Source organism: Ipomoea nil, unplaced genomic scaffold, assembly GCF_001879475.1.
Source record: "Ipomoea nil cultivar Tokyo-kokei standard unplaced genomic scaffold, Asagao_1.1 scaffold3069, whole genome shotgun sequence".
Lineage (NCBI taxonomy): Eukaryota > Viridiplantae > Streptophyta > Magnoliopsida > Solanales > Convolvulaceae > Ipomoea > Ipomoea nil.
In genome coordinates this window covers 4,817,999-4,837,617 of record NW_017619497.1, presented here as the reverse complement: position 1 = coordinate 4,837,617, position 19,619 = coordinate 4,817,999, and the positions used below count along the sequence as shown (strand labels likewise).

The 19,619-nt window shown below is 35.9% G+C and overlaps 3 protein-coding genes across 3 annotated transcripts; all 3 read left to right on the top strand.

The window, feature by feature from the left end:
* Positions 1-513: 513 nt before the first annotated feature.
* On the top strand, positions 514-4,074 carry LOC109164780 (serine/threonine-protein kinase pakD-like). Its single transcript, XM_019313329.1, has 7 exons — positions 514-1,572; positions 1,728-1,843; positions 1,931-2,728; positions 2,824-3,151; positions 3,329-3,482; positions 3,578-3,695; positions 3,772-4,074. Exons 1-7 carry the CDS (start codon positions 514-516, stop codon positions 3,887-3,889), a joined length of 2,691 nt encoding a protein of 896 aa, XP_019168874.1. The 3' UTR covers positions 3,890-4,074.
* A 2,534-nt stretch (positions 4,075-6,608) lies between these two features.
* LOC109164779 (DELLA protein GAI-like) lies at positions 6,609-8,235 on the top strand. Its single transcript, XM_019313328.1, has 3 exons — positions 6,609-6,753; positions 7,391-7,646; positions 7,845-8,235. The coding sequence occupies exons 1-3, from the start codon at positions 6,609-6,611 to the stop codon at positions 8,233-8,235; spliced, it is 792 nt and encodes a 263-aa protein (XP_019168873.1).
* Positions 8,236-16,461: 8,226 nt separating this feature from the next.
* Positions 16,462-18,569, top strand: LOC109165610 (galactan beta-1,4-galactosyltransferase GALS3-like). The gene is made up of 2 exons (XM_019314452.1): positions 16,462-17,842; positions 17,975-18,569. The coding sequence occupies exons 1-2, from the start codon at positions 16,644-16,646 to the stop codon at positions 18,318-18,320; spliced, it is 1,545 nt and encodes a 514-aa protein (XP_019169997.1). The 5' UTR covers positions 16,462-16,643; the 3' UTR covers positions 18,321-18,569.
* Positions 18,570-19,619: the final 1,050 nt, after the last annotated feature.

Sequence of the window (19,619 nt, the reverse complement as noted above, 5' to 3'; positions counted from 1 at the left end):
AGTCTACCACGAATTGATCGGAGGAAGATTGAGCGGTCGGCATTTTGTACCTCTCTCTCTTTCTGTTTATCCCTGAATCCATCTCTGCATGCAGTTTATCCCAGTTTGTTAGGGCGTAGGTTCAATTCCAATGTTAGTTTCCAATCCTATCCAAAGACAAACAACAACAATGGGGCAGTTAACGTTAGGTTCTTCTAATCCAATTCCTAATTGCCAGTTTTTTCCAGTTGATGAATGAATGTTAGTTTGAGGGAAATTTGCATCATATCATATCGTCTTCCTCCTTTACCTTACACAAATTAAACTTTAATTCGCTGCATGCATGCTCTGAATATATGGATTCTTAGGTAGCGTTATTTAGCTTAGCTTGTTTCCGGTTTCAGTCTTTTTGTTATTTGAAGCGTACCCGGCGATGGGTTGGTTTCTTGATATCCTTTCATCGTCGTCGTTGTCTTCCCTGGAAATCCGCCATTGTTAATTGTTCTTGTTTATTTGAATTGCGGGAAAAATAAAATGGCCTCTTCTCAAGTGGAAGTCGCGTCCTCCTCTTCACCTGCCTCGTTTGGATGCGTGATGAGGAATCACAGCCGCCGGGAGCGTTGCAGTTCTGGAGGGTCCAACTCTTTCCCGGATAATCTCAAGGATTTGGTGCATTCTTGTATTTCCGGCGATCCGAGAAAGTCCAACGCCGACGCCGACGAAAAGGTTGTGGACCTCACGGACTTGTGGGTTCATAAACCGCAGTATAATAATAATAATAATAACGATCGGAATAGTAATAGTAATAGTAATGATAATGGTAATAGTAATGGTAATGCTGCAGAAGATCAAAAGAGCCCGAAAAAGAGCGGCGGCGGGAAGAGTGGTTCTGAGAATTGGGAGAGAGCTAGGAAGAAAGTGTTGTCGTCGGGGAGAAGGGAAGAAGAGAATGAAGGGTTGGAGGCTCAGAGGGTGGTGTCTTCAATCGTGAAGAGATGGAAAGATTTCGAGGCGGAGAAGAAGACCCCGCAGCCGCAGCTGACCAATAGTTCCTCCACTTGCTCCACCAGAACTAACTCGGCGGCGACGTTGCTATCGGAGAACGTGGAGATCCCTCCCGCTCCGGCCAGCTCCGTGGCCTGCGATGAATCCTCGGATGGAACCGACACGCCCACGAACGACGCCGACTCTTCGTTCGCGGACTGGGAATCGGATCGGCGGGTGATGAGCGCGCCGCCGTCGATTCGCGGGAGAGATTCCGACGCGACGGAGAGCGAGAGGGTGAGGGTAATAGACATCATCAAGAAACTCACCTCCAGCGGCGGCGAAGAGAGCCACGACCGCGACCACAACAACACCAGCGCCAACGCCGCCGCAATGAATGAAGCAGCGCCGCCGCTGCCCCGTGTCAAAACCTCCGCGTCGGAGCACGGCTGTTTATGCCCTCTCATCCCCTCGTCGCCTCGCAAGATCAGAGGCCGCCGGGCGTTCACCGACTTGCTTATGCAAATGGAGCGAGAAAGAGTGAGAGAGCTCGAAAGTATTTCAGGGCGCAAAGCCGTATCCAAATTCCAGCAAAAAGGCCGCATTCAGGTCAACTTCTTATTTCTTGTTGAGCATATAATCATTAATGTGCAATCCAACTATCAGCTTAAGTTTTTAGTTGAAAATCTTCAATTCATTTCTCAGTTAACTTTAATGGAGATTTATATATCCATCTTCTTATGCTTCACTCCAAAATCCATCAGGCTATGTTGAAGCTTAAGCTCCTAAGACGCGAGACGGAAGTGAAAGATTCAGCACCCACTAATTGCATGTCGCCTCAATCAATCAAATGCACTCAGTCCTCTATAATGCATCTCAGGTATCTCAATAATCAAGCACTTTTTCAAACCACGTAAATCTTGTTATATATATATATATAATGCAACTAAGGTGATACAAATTTTAGGGAGAAATTCAAAACAGACTCAAAACCAACTTCCAAAGAAGCTGACTGCAGCAACAGCCCAGACACCTGCAATAGTAGACCTGCAATTCCCACTTGCAAGCGCAAAAATTCAATGAAGGAGAGGGAGAAGAAAGAGAAGAAGGAGAATAATACTAATGCCTCAACAACATCAAAGCAAGAAGAGAATCATCATCATCAACAAGGTGGTCGCGAAGCGGGTGAGAAAACAAGGCCGCCTGTGGAAACAATAAATACTCAAGCCACAACTGACCTATCAAATCAATGCAGCAAAGACATTACCAAATCTGATCAAATTAAAGTTTGCCAAAACTGTCAACAAACTGACTCAAATATTAGTCCCAAAGAGAGTTCAAAGAAACCCAGCAAGGCTGAAAGGGCGTTGCAGGTAGTGATCCCTGAGCTAACAGAAGCTGCGGCAGAAACAACAAAACCTTCAGCCTGTAGCAAAAGTGAAGAAACTGGGAGTAATGTGAAAGAACAACAAAGGAATAGCCTCGAATGGACGAACGATTGGGATGAAAACGACTGGGGCTGGATAAGAGACTTTTCCCAGCACACACACAACGGATGGGATCGACTACGCCTCCATTTCCAGCCTCATCATCATCATCAAGAAGATGTCCAGAAACGAGTAATTTCTAATGAGGAGGAGGCCAGCCATGAATGGATTAATGATGTTTCCCGCCCACGCAGCGAATGGGAAGATCTCAGGCAAGCAAGATATCAAGAGATGCTTGACCCTTACTTCAATAATGACTTACAACAACTGCTCCAAAGGTAAGTATGTACAACCTAAGCTCTGATACCAATTGAATTATAAGAGACGTTAATTTTCTTGTTCATTACTACTGTATATACATATGTGTGTGCAGGAAAAGTGTTTCCAATTTTCTTTCAGGTGGTTTGCGAGACAAAATAGATCAACTCATGATGACTCGTTCGCAAAAACAATCACCCCCAGAGAACCATGAGATACAGAAACAAGTGACTGACAACAAGGGCGAAAAGGCAGTGGAAGAGGGAGTTCAGAGTGGTGGAGAAAGAAAAACTTGTCAAGAAGAGGACGAGTATGGAGATGGTAACGATTCCACCCAAACTTGGAGCAATAATCAAGAATGTGACATTAGGGATGATTATGATCAGATGGCATCAACCGCTTTACCTCAATTCCAATCATCCACCTTTTTCTCCCAAGAAAATGTGAGTTACTGTCACTATCCGAGTATGTGCAAACCCTAGCCGTCAAAAGACAATCAACCTACTGGACCAGTTTAAATCAAGAGGGTCAATAGGTCGACGTTCTGGCTGGGAATCAAACTTAATTGTAACATTATCATTATTAAGTCAACAGTCTGACGAATTTGGCTGTGTTTATAGGAAATGAAACTCATACATGGACTAATGGGACACATGGAGCAACTCCATCAAGAGATGTCGGAAATACGAAGAGCACTCATCAGCTGCATAGACATGCAAGTGAAACTACAGAATTCGATCAAGGACGAGGTTGTATCCGCGTTTAATCAGTTAGGTAAGCTTATATTATCCCAGTATACACAATTATCCTGATTACCAACTTGATAATCCCAGATTATTGTAAATATCATATATATCCTTTCAATGCAGGTAAAGATAACGTAAAGGTCCCCAGCGAAGATGAATGCAAAAGCAAAGTTGATGAATGCAAAAGCAAACGGAACTGCATTATGTGCCACGAGATGGTAGTCAATGCTCTACTTTACAGGTAATTCTGCAGTCCCGTTATTAGTTTAAACTTTTAGTTGAGACAGAAACACTTTATCTGTTGTTGCGGTTTTCAGATGTGGACATATGATCACGTGCTACAAGTGTGCCCAGGAGTTACAGTGGGGTGATGGGAAGTGCCCCGTATGCCAAGCTCCAATCATGGACGTTGTGCGTGCATGCGTGGATGCATGAAGCTAAGGACGAATTATATATACATATATGGAAAGGAATATGAATATATGATGATGAGCTTTCTCTAGATTTAATTGTTGCTGTATATATTATTTTTAACTTTAATTTCGGTCCAGCAAATAGGTTGTTGGAAAAGACCAGACTGACACATAAAAATACACTTAATCTTCATTGGTTTACACTAATCAAATCATTCTTAATTTCTCCATTGCCCCTAACAACAATTTCTACAACTTGTCTTTTTTTTTTTTTTTTTTCTTCTTTTATCACTTTGATTCTTGTAAATATGGGTACATTTTAATTTTAATTAATCCCTTAACTATTGTGTTTTATCAATGCACTTTTGATTCCCGGAATTCAAAATCAATTAGATCTAATCATCAACTATTAAAAATACAAATATCTCTTGTAAATACAATCATTATACTATGACTATGATCTACACCATGGACCAGGGTTCACCGTGCAAGATAGATCATGGTCCTAAACAGCGTATAAATTGTGTATTTTTAGTATTGAAATTGTGAATTTCTAGAATATAAATTGTGTTTCTAAGTCCAAACACATAACAACTGTATAAGGAATTTGTGAATACAATACATGGTCATCAAATCTTAATCGGTTAATATTGTGTGCCTACAGTATTTGAAAGGAAATAAACACATATAAAAGAGAGATAAACACGAAATAAAGAAATATGACTACTCAAGCTAGGGGACATTATCTTATGCTTCAAGAACCTATGGGATTAGGGAGAACAACTAACTAAGGAATCAAACGGGAATGCAGGTAAGTATCCTAGTTTAACACCACTTCCGTGACCAAATAAACAATGATTAGAACAAAGAATTGTCTCATTCTCATAGTGTATCAATTCCAAGTCAATCAAGCACATAAAGCATCTAAAGCCCCCAATTTCTTCTATTTTCATGGGAGGAAATTAGGTTATGCAAGGAGTGGCTCGGATTTATCACTCAATTCTCGTTAAGACAAATAATCCCCCAAATACATGCTAATGAATGTGTACACCAAACATTAACCAGATTAAAACAAAACACACTCATAAACACATGAACCGTAGGTTAGAATTTTACCCATTATGCATTAATCATAAATAAAGCATCAATATAGATAATACAACTTTATCTCAAGCCCATAAACTAACTACTCATGATTCAATAGCTTAAAGAACACAAAAGTATAAGGGTAAAGCATAAACATTCCATAAGAAAATAAAAGAAGGGAAAGAAAAGCTTCTCTATTGAAATGATGTGAAATTTGAAGTTAAATCCCCTCTCATCCTTGTTACAAGCTTGGGCAATGAGTTGGAAATGTAAACCTAAGCTAATCTAAGCTAAAAAAAAGTGAAGGAAAACCAAGAGAAAACTAAGCTCAGCCGCCTATGATTTGAGTTGGGATAAAAATCAAATCACAGTAACTCAATTGCTCAATAGATAAAGTTAAATGTCAGTGTAGACAAGGCATTGGCATATTTTACGCATAATTTTTATACTATTGTTATCAAAATTTAACTTTGATCTCTTATTCTAAATACGGCATATACTGCCTACATGTTAAGGCTAACCTGACGCCAGGAACAGCTGTTGAATTTGTCTTCTTATATAATTGAGAAGATAAACAGCATCACGTACTCTTCTAGCTTTGTACAGTATGTGATTTCACTTTCAAGTTTTGAGAATGGTTGAATTGAATGCGTAATGGGGACATGTGAGGTTGTATTCACTGAAATACCAAACTCAAAGTCAGACAGTGTCACCCACTCCGATGTTGAAAGCGGTAATCTACGAATTGCACTACTATTATATTCAATATGAGTTTTAGTATACGTAGTCTCAAATTTTACTCTTATAATTTTGCTTTTTATGTGACAGGTTCTGATAAGTTACATTTTTAATGTAGGTCCCAATAAAATATTTACATAACAATGTGATTTTGTCAAAACTTGATTTTCATAAGAGAATTATCAATTATAGATGGAAAAAAAATAAGTTAATATAGTATTGACACCGCTAAATTTAGTGATTGGCTTTGCTCATAATATGTAATTTTTCAAAATAAAAAATCAAAGAAGTTGTGAACGAGATGTGGCCATCCATAATATCTTGTGGGAGTTCAAAGTTGAAAGGAGTTGAATAACGAGAACAAGTTATCGTACGCGTGTTTCGTGCTATACAAATCCGACAATTAATTCATAAATATATAATGGAAGTTGATTAGTCATTTCACAATAATCACACTAATTAAAACTTTATTGTTATCAATCATTTCAAATTTCAATGGTATGGATTAATAATTGTAATAAAGGAGGGTAAGACCACTCAGATCGTTTCCACCGTCAACCCGCCTTAATCCATCGTAAGGTATAAACAACAAAGAAGGCATCTGCAAGGCAATTCTAATCACGTCAGTCACACGGTTAATTTAGTAATTATAAAATTTTAAATTTAATTTGTAAAAGTAAAATATTAGACTTCTTAATTAAAATTAATCAGCTATAAACAATTTAGTCTAATTTATATCTTTGCAATCATTTATCAGTTAGGGTCATAATATGTTGTTCTCAAAAGATTCTCAATCTCAAGAGGCAAGAGCGTCTCATGTTCCGGTTCGACAGAACATTTAAAAGAATGTAAATCATGGTAACTGAGCTGAATACAGAAGCTAGACCTTTGAGTCCTCCTCACTTAGTTACTCCACAATGTCGCTGATGAGATTCAATCTTGTGCCATTGTTCCTAAACTTCATCCCTGTGACTAGCTACAGGAAGATTGGCGCAATAGCGCAGCTTGACGGCAGGCTGCAGCCAGATGGAGAAGCGTCACTCGCTCTCATGGCCAGCTTTGGTCTTGATAGACAGCATGGCGTGTTTTGTGTGTAAACACGTTTCCCCTACTTTATTTTCAAAGGGAATAGTATTTTTTTTTTTTTTTAGTGCTTTAAGTTATATATATCATATATGTGGTGTGAAATTAGTTCATTATTTTTTATTTATTTATGTTGTGTTTTTAGTTTTATTTGACAAATATTGTTTAAAGGAAAAATGCATGAGCACTAATTTTGTAAAAATCTTTTTATCAATTTTTTTAGTATTTTTCTTCCTACAAAATGCTTTAATTGACTTACTTTATTCATAACTAAAAAAAAAAAAGTAAAAGACATTTTTGGTCCTACACTTATAGTGGCACGGACAATTTTAGTCATCTTTAAAAAAATCAGACAATTTGTGGACACTCTTATTGTGACGAGGACAATTTTGGTCCTCCGTCAATATTCCCGTTAGATGCCCCGTTTGAGAGGGGTAATTGCGTCTTTTCAACATTTCTCTCTCTTTGCTATCTTGAAGCTTGCGCCTTTGTCACAAACACTCTTTTTTTCTCGAATCCATAGAAACTAGAGAAAATAATCTGGCTTTGTAGAGCAAAAACCTAGAAATTGAAAAGCTTAGGAACTCACATGAAATGATCTGGCTTTGTTGAGCAGAAATCCGCAGTAAATTTCTCAACTCTTTGAAATCACAGAGTAGAATGAAGAGGGAACGCGATCGACCCAAGGTGGAGAGGTCTTCAATGGGTAAAGGCAAGATTTGGGAAGAACATCCGCTGGATGCCAGAATGGATGAGCTACTGGCGGTGTTGGGCTACAAGGTGAAGACTTCGGATATGGCAGACGTGGCTCAAAAGCTTGAGCAGCTAGAGATGGTCGGGAAGACGGGATTTCCCATCTTTCGTCTTCTACGGTTCACTACAACCCTTCTGATCTCACCGGCTGGATCCAAAGCATGTTCTCCGAGTTCAACGCCTCCTCTTCGTCCCCCAATTTCGACGTGCTTTCCCTGCAGTCTTCCTGTAGCGCTGTCGGCGATGAGATGATGCTCACCGGCGAATCTTCCAATATTAAGCTTTTCCAGTAATAAGCACAACGAAAATGGTAATAGGAGGATTTCCGATGATGATTTGAGGGTGATTCCAGGCGATGCTATTTTCGGTAATACCAAAGACAGAAATCCTCAGCTGGATCTGATTTTAGTGGTGGAGAAACCACAATACACCCTGGAATCCTCCTACACAGACGACCTCCATATGCACTTTTACGAGACATGCCTCTACCTGAAATTCGCGCACTTCACGGCTAACCAAGCGATTCTCGAGACCTTCACGGATTGCAGCCGAGTCCACGTCATCGACTTCAGCTTGAAGCAAGGGATGCAGTGGCTGGCGCTTATGCAGGCTTTGGCGGTCAGACTCACCGACCCACCGCCCTTTTGGCTCACCGGGATAGGCCCTCCCCAGCGGGGTATGAGTTCTATGTGGATTGAGAGCACTTAATGAAGAGGGTAATGTTGAAAAGACACAATTACCCCCTCTCAAACGGAGCATTTAACGGGAATATTGACGGAGGACCAAAATTGTCCTTGTCACAATAACAGTGTCCACAAATTGTTTGATTTTTTTAAAGAAGACTAAAATTGTCCGTGCCACTATAAGTCTAGGACCAAAAATGTCTTTACTCCTAAAAAATGTGAAAATCAGTTTAACGTTAAAATAAAAAATAGTTACAAAATTGATTATTTCTCACATTTTTTTTTTTTAACTTGGAATAATATAAGTTGGTCAAAATATTTTGTAAAATGAAGAAGATTATACAAACGACTAAACAGATCTTACCAAATTTAGGGTTCATTAATTGTTTTTTTTTTTTTTTGTTAATCATTCAATAATTTCCTTCCGGCAAGACTAAAAAAGTAAAAATGCTTAATTTTATACCTCCAACAACATAAGCTTTGATTTTACAGTCTGTTTGGCCGAGCTTATTATTAATAAGTTATAAGCTCTTTTTGGTAGCGTTTCAAAAATAAATTAGGGGCTTTCTAACTTTTTTTTTCTCCATATTTATCCTTATATTTTAAATAAATGACATCTTTTACCCGGCTCAATTAAAATCGTTTTGGCATTTTCTCTTCTCCTATATTTTTATTTATCTCCTTTTGCAATGCTTCATCGTCCAGCAACTCCTTTAAAGTTCTAACTCCAATCGTCAGTTCATAAATAAATGACGTCATTTACCCTTATCAATTTTAAAACTTTTTTCTTTTTGTTTTAATTTAATATATATCTCATATATTTAATAATATAAAAACAATATAATAATCACATTATTTAAATTTTATGAAAATGTATTTTTTAGTCTTTTTACATTTATCAGCTTATCAAAAAGTTAATTTTATTAAACACTTTTAAGCATAATCAAGCTAGTTAATTAACAACTCTTCAATTTTCGGCTTCTAGCTTATAGCCTCTTAGCTTTCAACTACCTTTTCAGCTATGTTTGCCAAACATAGCCCATATATATAACTTATGGACTAAAAATATCATCTCTTTTTTTTATATGAATGAAAAATATATTATTTCCTTCTATAAATTTATAAACTTTTTTATTTATTATTACCCACTCATAAATTTACACATTTCTCAACGTGTAAAGCAAATAAATAATATAAGAAGAAAAGGTGTTTTCAAACCAAAAAAAAAAAAAAAAAAAAAAAAAAAAAATTAGTATATATCAGTCTTCTTGATGCTACTAACCATTATTTTTATTGTGATAAACATTCAGAGTATGACTCTAATCTATTGGTTAATACACAACCACCAAAAAAAAAAAAAAAAAAAAAAAAAAAAAAACAAACAAACAAACAAAAAAAACTTAATTTCACTTTGAATGTTTATAGGTTAGGTATTTATTTGTCTTATTATTTATGAAATTTAATTTCATCAGTTTTGAAATTGTAATATAATATTGTGTATTTCCCAAAAAAATAGTCAACCGGAGTAGCTTTAATTGATCTCAAGAAACACTTGTTTCAGTATACCAAAGCAAATAGAAAGCGACAAAGTACACAATGTTTGGTTAGGTGTCACCTCACCTTTCAACACCAAAACATGACCACTTTTAACTGTCATTATTATTATTATTATTATTATTATTATTATTATTATTATTTCCAAACAAAATTGATAAAAAAAAAAAAAAAAGAGTTCTACTACATGGACTCTCAAATCATACTCCTTAACAGAGCGTTTGGTTAGAGAGAGAGAATTACGTGAGAAAGGAATTGCAATTACATGGAAATTACTGGGAATAAAGTGGGAATTTAAATTCCAGTGTTTGGTTTACAGGAATAAAATTACTGAGAATTTCAATTCTAATGTTTGGTATACATGGGAATTAAAAGGGAATAAATAGTTTAAAGTTCAAAATGTCCATTGTTATTGGCAGGCATCAATTTTAGGTTAAAAAATGGGAGGGGTAATTTGTCTCATCATTATCTTTTTTTTCTTCCTAAAATCCATGGAATTAAAATTTCAAGGGGGGCATGGGATTTTAATTCCATGAAAATGAGTAGAATTGCAATTCCTTCCAACCAAACAAAGGAATTTAGTGGCCTTTGGAATTAGGTTGGAATTAAGTGGGAATGAAATTTAAATTCACTCCAACCAAACACCCTGTAAATTTTACTCCTGATGTGGCGGACACTTATATGCTACTTTTTTAATGTGTGACCCAATACAAATGTTTACCTCAAGATTTTGTGTGAGAAAGTACAAGTTGTGAGTAGAAAAAGAGAGTACATGTAGTATTTTCCTAAAATAAAAATAAAAAAATCCAGTGTCATCGGATTATGTCCTAAACCTTAGGAATACCGAATACGTCTTTAGATCTATGAGAAAATAAGAGCATCCCCAACAGAAGTTGCTTGGAGAGGATTTTCGTATGAAAAAACTTAAGCTGAGGTTTTTAACCGGTGAGGATGGAGTTTTTACACAATTTTAAATTTTTTCTCCTATAAGTTCAAGTTTTTTGGGTGGGACCCATTGCTTAAAAAAAAAAAAAAGGAATAAGGGTCAAATAGGCCATTGAACTGCACACGATAATTCAATTAGGCCACTGAACCTAAAAAACCAATAATTGGGTCCCTAAACTCACCAATTTCAAACAATTCTTCCAATTTGAAGGTTTTCAACAGGTCATCCTTCCAAATTAATTATTTTTAAAAAATAAATTTTAAAAATTAATTATTTCAACTAAAAAAAAAAACAGGAAGGTTTTTTTTTTTAAAAAAAAATAATAATAATTTAAAAATAATTAATTTTTAAAATTTATTTTTTAAAAAATAATTAATTTGGGAGATGACCTGTTGGAAACCTTCAAATTGGAAGAATTGTTTGAAATTGATTAGTTTAGGGACCTAATTGTTGGTTTTTTAGGTTCAATGGCCTAATTGCATTATCGTATGCAGTTCGATGGCCTATTTGACCCTTATTCCTAAAAAAAAAAAAAGATACTAGTGTATGTGTGCGTTAGACAAATGCACGCATCAACTAAACGCGTACATTCTCTTATTTAATTTTTTTTCAAAAAATTCTTGTCAACATTTTTTTTTCCTCTTCTCTCTTCCTTCTCTTTCATAATTGTCTTTGCAAAAATCTTGTAAAACTTTAGACACTTAACGTTTCTCTAAATTGAGTCAATCAAGCTTCGAGATTTAACACTAAAATGTATCTTTTTATGCACACAAAAAAAAAAAAAAAAAAATCAAATCTAAACCTTCAATATTCGTAATAAAAATTAAACTCAACTAAGTCTTAGAAGCACATTTTAAGTGTACTTTCTTATTTACTAGATTAATGTCCTAAAAGCAAGGTCACAACATTAAGAGCTTGGCGTCCTTCCGACTGAACTAGTTAAATATGTCTGGTCCGTGCCATTATATTCGTAGGATTTATTATTACTAGTTTGGGAAGAATGAATTAATTTTTACTGCTCCAGTGGTTTGATTGCCTATCTTTTTCTGTTGCAAATTTATGTACATACAAACAAACATAGTGTAATTAAATCAACTATATATATAAAATTTAGTCATTAACTTTTTCAAAGAGCGCAATTTTGTTTTGGTTTTTGTCTTTTATTTTTCTGTGTTTTTTTTTTTATTGGCTGCGGTGGAGGGTAGTGGGTGAATATAATAATATTGCTAAAAGAAAAGGGGTAAGGAATTATGATTAGGAGGACTATGATTGTGTGCGGAATCAGAATATGCTGAAATACATGTTGACAAAAAAAAAAAAAAAAAAAAAAAAAAAAAAAAAAAAAAAAAAAAACTAAATATTCCTTTAGTAATTGAAAAAATAGGTCTTTATTTTTAAAAAATGAAAATTTTAAAACTGAAAAAAAAAAAGAAAAAATAATTCATTCACTAGTCATTTCTCTAATTTGGATAACAACATGTTCTTTTTTTTTTTTTTTTTTTAAATTTAATACTCCTGACTTTGTTACAATGTTGTGTCTGTTACTACATTCACAACCTACTGAAATACAAAGAGTCAATACCGTTCCAATGAAAATCGAACCTATGACCTTCTATTTGAGCGAACCACTTTATACCACTATTCTCTAATTTTACAACAAATAGAGAAATGAATAAATAAACCCCCACCCACTCTCTTCTTTGGTCTCTATCTTCAACTTTTCCTCGATTAAATTTGTGTTCATAATCCTCAAAATTTGAGTGTCAATTAAAATAAATACATGCTCAAAAAATGGCAAATCATCCTCTATTTAAATGCTCTTTTAGAATAAATACATACGAGGTCAATGTTGTCTCAATGCATTTTTTTTCCCTTTTCCAGTAATGACTAATGAGGAATTTAAAATATCAACGGGACTCAATGAAATCTCAATTTTTTAAAATTTAGGAATGGTGTATGTTGCTACATGCACAGAATATATGTCTATTTTTTCCTAACTTTGGGAAGAATATCTATTTTTTCCTAACTTAAATTTATTTTTATCTTCTTCTTTTTTTTTTTTTTTTTTTTTTTTTTATTTTTTTTTGTACAAACACAATTAATGTTTACAAAATACATCATTAGAAATCTATTATTGAAATATCTTAATTAAATGATACAATATGGATGATGTTTGTGTATTTGAGTGAGAGGAAATGTGTGTAAGTGTAAACGGGAATGGTAGAACTCCGGAGTGTCAAATTCAAGGATGGCCAGTTCAGAGCAAGTAAATTGCAAGACAATCCTTTGTCACAATGTGTCAACAAGATATGCTAGGTGCTAGATAGGAGAGTATGGTAATTTGTTTGTGCAAGCATGGGAAAACTAAAAAATTAAACTAAACAAAGTAAGTAAGACTAGAAGATAAAACGGGGATTTGGACGAGATTGAAATTGGGATCATGCTTTCATTGGTATAACGGTAGTCAAGAACGAGATGCAAGAGTAGGCTAGACTAAGGGAGAACTAAGGCACCTAATACTAAGCCGCGTAGGACTTAGTCTCTCGATCCCTACGTCGGGTGAGACATTCTATCAAACGGTTGGTGGGCGGTCTACCGTCTCCTTCCCGAACTACCGGGAATTGCAAGGGTAAGACTAAGGAGAAGGGAAATCTCTTGCTCATTTCCAACTCTCACACCCTTCTCTCCATTGGAGCTCTCAGTGGAGAGAGGTCAATCATACACACCTCTACAACATAGTCATACAAGTCATTCAAGCATCCAATCTCATCAGTCATTCAATCAAAGCATAAAAGCACAATCTAAATCCAATCTCAATCCAAATTCTAGAATTCTAGCAATACATAATCATCAATAGATCACAAACACACATTAGATATGAAATATGAATAAGGAGAAGAAATGTCACCCAAGTTTTTGATCTCTAGTGTTGTAATCCATGAAGCAATGTAGATCAAGTAGTCTTCAAGCTAGAACAATTGAATTCTATTCTAATTGATGAAATGGAAATCTAATCTAACCCTAATCTAATCTAAGAGAGCTAAAATGAAAGTGTAGTAAGAGAGCTAAAAGAGATATCCCTAAATAATCCCTTTACAAGCCTTTAAATAGGCTGAAAATTTGGAATTTCCGCGCTGGCTTCACAACTAATTCCACAACGTTCGTTGAGAAATTCGTTGTACTTTCTGTTTCCTAACAACGCACATCACAATGAACGTTGTGACTTGCGTTGTGCTCTTCTGCTGGGATTTTGCCTTCTTGCCTTCACCAAAGTTGTAGCCCTTGAAGTTGTCTTTCCATGACCACTTGAATCACCTTATTTGGACACTCCTAACTCGAGATATGCTCCGATTACCGAAGTGTCGCCGAAATGCCCTGAAAATGACAATGCTTTGCTATTTTTCTACAAAGCCAAATAGAATTAGTCCTTAAACCCAACTTTTATCAACTTAAGTTATTTAAACATGAATTAGGCCGAAAGGACTCTAATTATAGCACAATATGCCTAATAAACACCCTATAAACATAGCATCTTTGGCACTTATCAATGGATATATATTATTTTTATTTTTTTAAATAAATCTATATGTACGTAAATTGAGTAGGTACATAAAATCGTTACATCATTGTTAATTCATAAGTTCATTACTATATCTCCATAAAATTACTATGTGAAGTTCATCACAAAATATTAAATGATATATCAAAAAAAAAAAAATCAATTGAAGCATATGCACACTTTTTTAATCAGGTGACGCAGAGATTCAATCTCATGACTTTTGGCATGACTCTGATACCAAATTGAAGCATATGCTCCATCTCAACTAACAACTTAAGTTGGATTGCACATTTATGTTTATATATACTATATGCTCAACAATATCAATATAAGTATCTTCTAAAATATTTAAATGAAAAATATTTTGAACGAAATCTTTTATATATTTGTTTTATTTTTACAAAAGAAATAAAAAGTGTTATGTTTAAGTGACAATTGATCAATTGGCATGTATCCTTTTTATGAATATGTAATATTATTTTTATATACCTGAATTTTTTGTGTACTGTATTCTTTTTATGCACATGGGTCAGTCCGTCCATGTTCATGAGGTAATATGAACCTAGGCCATGATGCAATTTGAAATAATTATTGAAAAAAGGAAATTCAATTATACTTAACTACAATGAACTCAAATTATGTTAATCAGTTTTACTTTGCTAATAACCACAAATTGCAAGATTCAAATTCTACCAAGAAAAAAAAAAAAAAACCAAAAAAAAAAAAAAAAAAAAAAGGAATAAGGGTCAAATAGGCCACTCAACTGCACATCAAAGTGCAATTAAGTCATTGAACTAAAAAAAAAATGCAATTAAGCCATTGAACAACACAAAAACATGCAATTTAACCCAAAATAACTTATTTACCTAGAGTAGCAAGTTACCAATTTTAAAATTAATTTTTTTAAAATAATTTTTAATAAATAAATAATTAAAATATTAGAAAAAAAAACAGAAAATTGCGGCCGGAGACGAATCGTCTCCGGCCGGCTTTGTCTCCATGGCCGGAGACGAATTCATCTCCGACCATGGAGACGAAGGTCTTTGTCTCCATGGTTGGAGACGGAGGTCCGTCTCCGGCAGTTTTTTTTTAATAAATATTTTAATTATTTATTTATTAACAATTATTTTAAAAAAATTAATTTTAAAATCGGTAACTTGCTACACCAGGTAAACAAGTCATTTTGGGCTAAATTGCATTTTTTTGTGTTGTTCAATGGCTCAATTGCATTCTTTTTGAGTTCAATGGCCTAATTGCAATTTGGTGTGCAGTTGGGTGGCCTATTTGACCTTTATTCCAAAAAAAAAAAAAAAAAAAAAAAAAGCCATAATTTATGAATTTAGTTCTTTTGTTGACCGTGTATAAATATTTACAGATATATAAGCCAGTTAAACATATCTGCTTGCAATTAATTTTTTCACTAATCTCTTGATAAAAATAGTAAAACGCTTAAGTTTGAAATTCAAATTTAAAAATAGAATATGATACTTCCCAGGCCTCATTCTACTTATAGAAAATATGCGAAAAAGTTTTTACGACGGAGTATTAAATATAGTTACTATAAAACTTTTTTTGTTTTTTTTTTTTTTTTTGGTACTTTCGTTTTGTATTTAATAATTTAAAAATAATGCCGAAATATATAAGTTTTATTTATCAGATAATAATGAACAGAAATAGAATGGTAAAGCTTGGGTCAACATGATCTGACATTTACAGTAAGTTCTGGTTGCTAAATACTTAAATTCATTGGTCTTATATAACATGGTATAGTGAAGTAAACCTAAAATGGATAATTGTGATTAATTTTCTTCCCCAAAAGATGAAATCCCCAATTTTAAGACCCTTTCACACCTTAACGCGTCAGAATATTTGAAAAATATAAATTATAGTGACTCAATGGCTCAGCATACATGGCCAAATGTCGTGTGCATAAAGAATCTGTCTATTTTAGACATAATCTCCACTGTCCATGTTTGAACCTTTATATTTTCTCTTAAATAAGATTTACTGAACTATTGAGCTAAATTCGTACCCGATATTGTGATTAATTTAATTAGATACTAGGAAGCTGAGGTTTTAAACTGTATCCAAGCACAAGACCAGCACAATTTAATTGACCATTTTACAATTATTTAGAGGTTGCCACCTCCACCAACCGCCATCAAATACCACCTTCAATTAGCCACTCCATATTCTCATTACAGCGTTACAGCTAGCTGCTCTTCATATTCCTAATGCAACCCATACACTATTATTGAGAAAGACAGGTTTTTTTTTTTGTTTTCTTCTACGTGCCCTGTTCCTCTTCCCCTTCCTCTGATCTTCTAGAGGTTGGAGATAAAGCTTTTATAATACGGATTGGAGGTGTCGTAGAATGTTGTTTAAGGAGAAAGGCGGCGCCGGTGGCGGTGGCGGTGAGAGGAAGATGTTTGTCGGGGTGGTGTGGAACTGCGCGGCGGAGCTCAAGATCCTTCTTACGGCTCTGTTATTCCTCTTTTCAATCATTACTATTCTTCAGTTTATCCCCGCTCGGTTTACTTTCTCCTCCGCCGCCGATCTGCGCTCTTGCCTTTCCAACCCGCCGCCGGCTGTGTCTTTTTCCGCTGCCCTTCAGTCCAACTTCACTGTCTCGAATGCCACCGTCGCGGCCTTGCAGCCGCCGCGGGTGGCGGTGGAGAGAGATCAGGTTCTTGGAAACGGCGTCGTGAAACGGGGGTTCCGCGGGGTCGGCTCCGCGGCTTATAACTTTGTTTTGATGTCGGCCTACAGGGGCGGCTACAACACCTTCGCCGTCATGGGATTAGCTTCTAAGCCGCTTCACGTTTTCGGAAAGCCTAGTTACGAGTGCGAGTGGGTCCCGGCGGATAAATCGCAAGATTCCCTCTCCGTCGCCGGCCAGAAGATTCTCCCTGACTGGGGGTACGGCCGGATATACACGGCGGTGGTGGTGAACTGCACGTTCCCGTTTCCCGTCGGCGACGCCGACAGCGGCGGCAAGCTCCTGATCCACGCCACCACCAACGGCGGCGGCGACACTAACTTCAACACAACCGACACCTTCGAGGCCGTCGTGGAAACGCCGCGGGATTTCTCCAACTTCACTAAATCATTCCAGTCTCAGCCCAAGTACGATTACCTGTACTGTGGGTCATCTCTGTACGGGAATCTGAATCCTCAGAGAGTCCGGGAATGGCTGGCGTACCATGTCAGAATGCTGGGCGAGAAGTCGCATTTCGTGATCCACGACGCCGGCGGCGTCCACCCGGCCGTGATGGAGGTTCTGCGGCCGTGGATGGAGAAAGGCTACGTCACGCTACAGGACATTAGGGATCAAGAAAGATTCGACGGATACTATCACAATCAATTCCTTATCGTCAACGATTGCTTGCATAGGTACAAATTCCAGGCGAAATGGATGTTCTTCTTTGATGTGGACGAGTTCATCTTCGTCCCCAAGAAGAGCACTCTCAAATCCGTCCTCGATTCTCTCTCCGGCTACTCTCAGTTCACAATCGAGCAAATGCCCATGTCTAACAAGCTCTGTCTCCGTGAAGATTTCGGAAAAACTTTCAGGTATATATTGTTAAAATTAGTAGTTTGTATTGACTAGTCTTTGATTGTTCAGTGAATAAATTGATTCTGTTCTAGCTCTCACATGTATCAGAGACAGCACTCTAAGGTAATATAATATTGTTTGAATTGCAGAAAATGGGGGTTTGAGAAGCTGGTGTACAAGGACGTGAAGAGGGGGATTCGACGGGACCGGAAATACGCCGTGCAACCTCGGAACGTATTCGCGACAGGGGTGCACATGTCGCAGAACACGGTGGGGAAGACGACGCATAAAACGGAGGGGCAAATAATGTATTTCCATTACCACGGGACAATCGCCGAGCGGCGGGAACCCTGCCGGAAACTGGTCAACACGACAAGCCTCACCGTTGACGGAATCCCGTATGTTCTGGACACCACAATGCGGGACGCTGCCGGCGCCGTTAAAAGATTCGAACTCAAAACCATTGGGCCTAGGCTGCAGAAAACACGCCAATAACCTTATTTTAGTCTTATGTTGCCCCAAAATAATCCAATCTTTATTTCCACTTTCCTTTTTTTGTTTTTGTTTTTTTTTTTTTTGGGTATAGTTATTTGTTTATTTCTGTGTATGATATAAATTTTCAGAGTTGGGAATAGAGTAGAAACGGACAGAGCTCTAATACATACCGCCGTTTTGATTCATCCATAAATTGTAGGATATTATATTCTTTGTTTATGTTTTTCAAAAAGTAATCTTATTTTAATATAATTATTAATAATTTTTTCTTCGCATGCCTAGCTGGCATGATTGATTAGTGTCGGTGTAGGGGACCTCTGTCCCCATTCACCACCCCAAAGTGCGGTGGCTGATACATAAAAGTGATGGAATTATTAATTTTTTCTTTTTAGAAAATAAAGAAATGAAAGAAAAAGTGACTGAATAGAGACCTTATATCATATATTCTTTGATTCTTCATTGTTAATTATGACTATTGATTCCTAATCTCCTTGATGCTTTGTTTGTGGATGAGGAATTGCATGTATTAATCAAGGAATATCAAACATTAAACTACTTTGTTAATTCCTATTAAAAAACTACTTTGTTAATCTATATAACATCAAAAACTAAATTTATTCTTGCTCATAATCTATCACGTATTCACAAATGAAGAGCTATTTGTGCAAACAAAAACAATACTATAATTTAAACGTATAAATTTAATTGGTATTACGTAAAATAATATGTAATGTCTATTTTTTTTTTTTTTTTTTTTTTTTGGTGGGTGCATGAGAAAATGAATAATTTGTGTGATTATTTTGGAAATAAGTGGCTTAAACTTTTCTAGTTGTACAAGTATGAATAATTTGGGCACGTTGCAAAGTTGGTTGACAAAACATGACATGTGGGTCACGGAGAGGAGTGGACGGCATTGGGGGATTTGTCATCATAATATAACTAAACTGTACTGTTTGGTAAAGGGCTTTTCATTATTTATAATAATAACCTAATTGAAAGATAAGCATTCTTGGCGTTGTAGGCAAGGATAATAATGTATGAATTCTGTCACCTTTTTTTTTCTCACTTTATTTTATTATAGAAATTTATTTAGTTATTTTAGCAGTGACAAATAAATATAAAGTTTATGGATGATGACAGTAACATTTACTTGAGGAGATATTTGTAATATAAATTCAAAGTAGGAAGGATAAAGCTGTTTACAGAAAGAAAGAAAGAAAACAAAAAAAGAGTAGTGCAGTTGAATGATTGTGTGGTGTGGAATTATATGATGTAACAAATGAAATATTATGTCATCAC

Excerpts from the sequence above, each read along its gene's own strand:
- LOC109164780 (XM_019313329.1), top strand. The coding sequence starts at position 514 with ATGGCCTCTTCTCAAGTGGAAGTCGCGTCCTCCTCTTCACCTGCCTCG. Across the intron at positions 2,729-2,823 it reads TTACAACAACTGCTCCAAAG|GAAAAGTGTTTCCAATTTTC; the intron begins GTAAGTATGTAC and ends ATGTGTGTGCAG. Across the intron at positions 3,483-3,577 it reads ATCCGCGTTTAATCAGTTAG|GTAAAGATAACGTAAAGGTC; the intron begins GTAAGCTTATAT and ends CTTTCAATGCAG.
- LOC109164779 (XM_019313328.1), top strand. The coding sequence starts at position 6,609 with ATGTCGCTGATGAGATTCAATCTTGTGCCATTGTTCCTAAACTTCATC. Across the intron at positions 6,754-7,390 it reads CGCTCTCATGGCCAGCTTTG|AAATCCGCAGTAAATTTCTC; the intron begins GTCTTGATAGAC and ends TTTGTTGAGCAG. Across the intron at positions 7,647-7,844 it reads CCCATCTTTCGTCTTCTACG|GAGGATTTCCGATGATGATT; the intron begins GTTCACTACAAC and ends AAATGGTAATAG.
- LOC109165610 (XM_019314452.1), top strand. The coding sequence starts at position 16,644 with ATGTTGTTTAAGGAGAAAGGCGGCGCCGGTGGCGGTGGCGGTGAGAGG. Across the intron at positions 17,843-17,974 it reads GATTTCGGAAAAACTTTCAG|AAAATGGGGGTTTGAGAAGC; the intron begins GTATATATTGTT and ends TTTGAATTGCAG.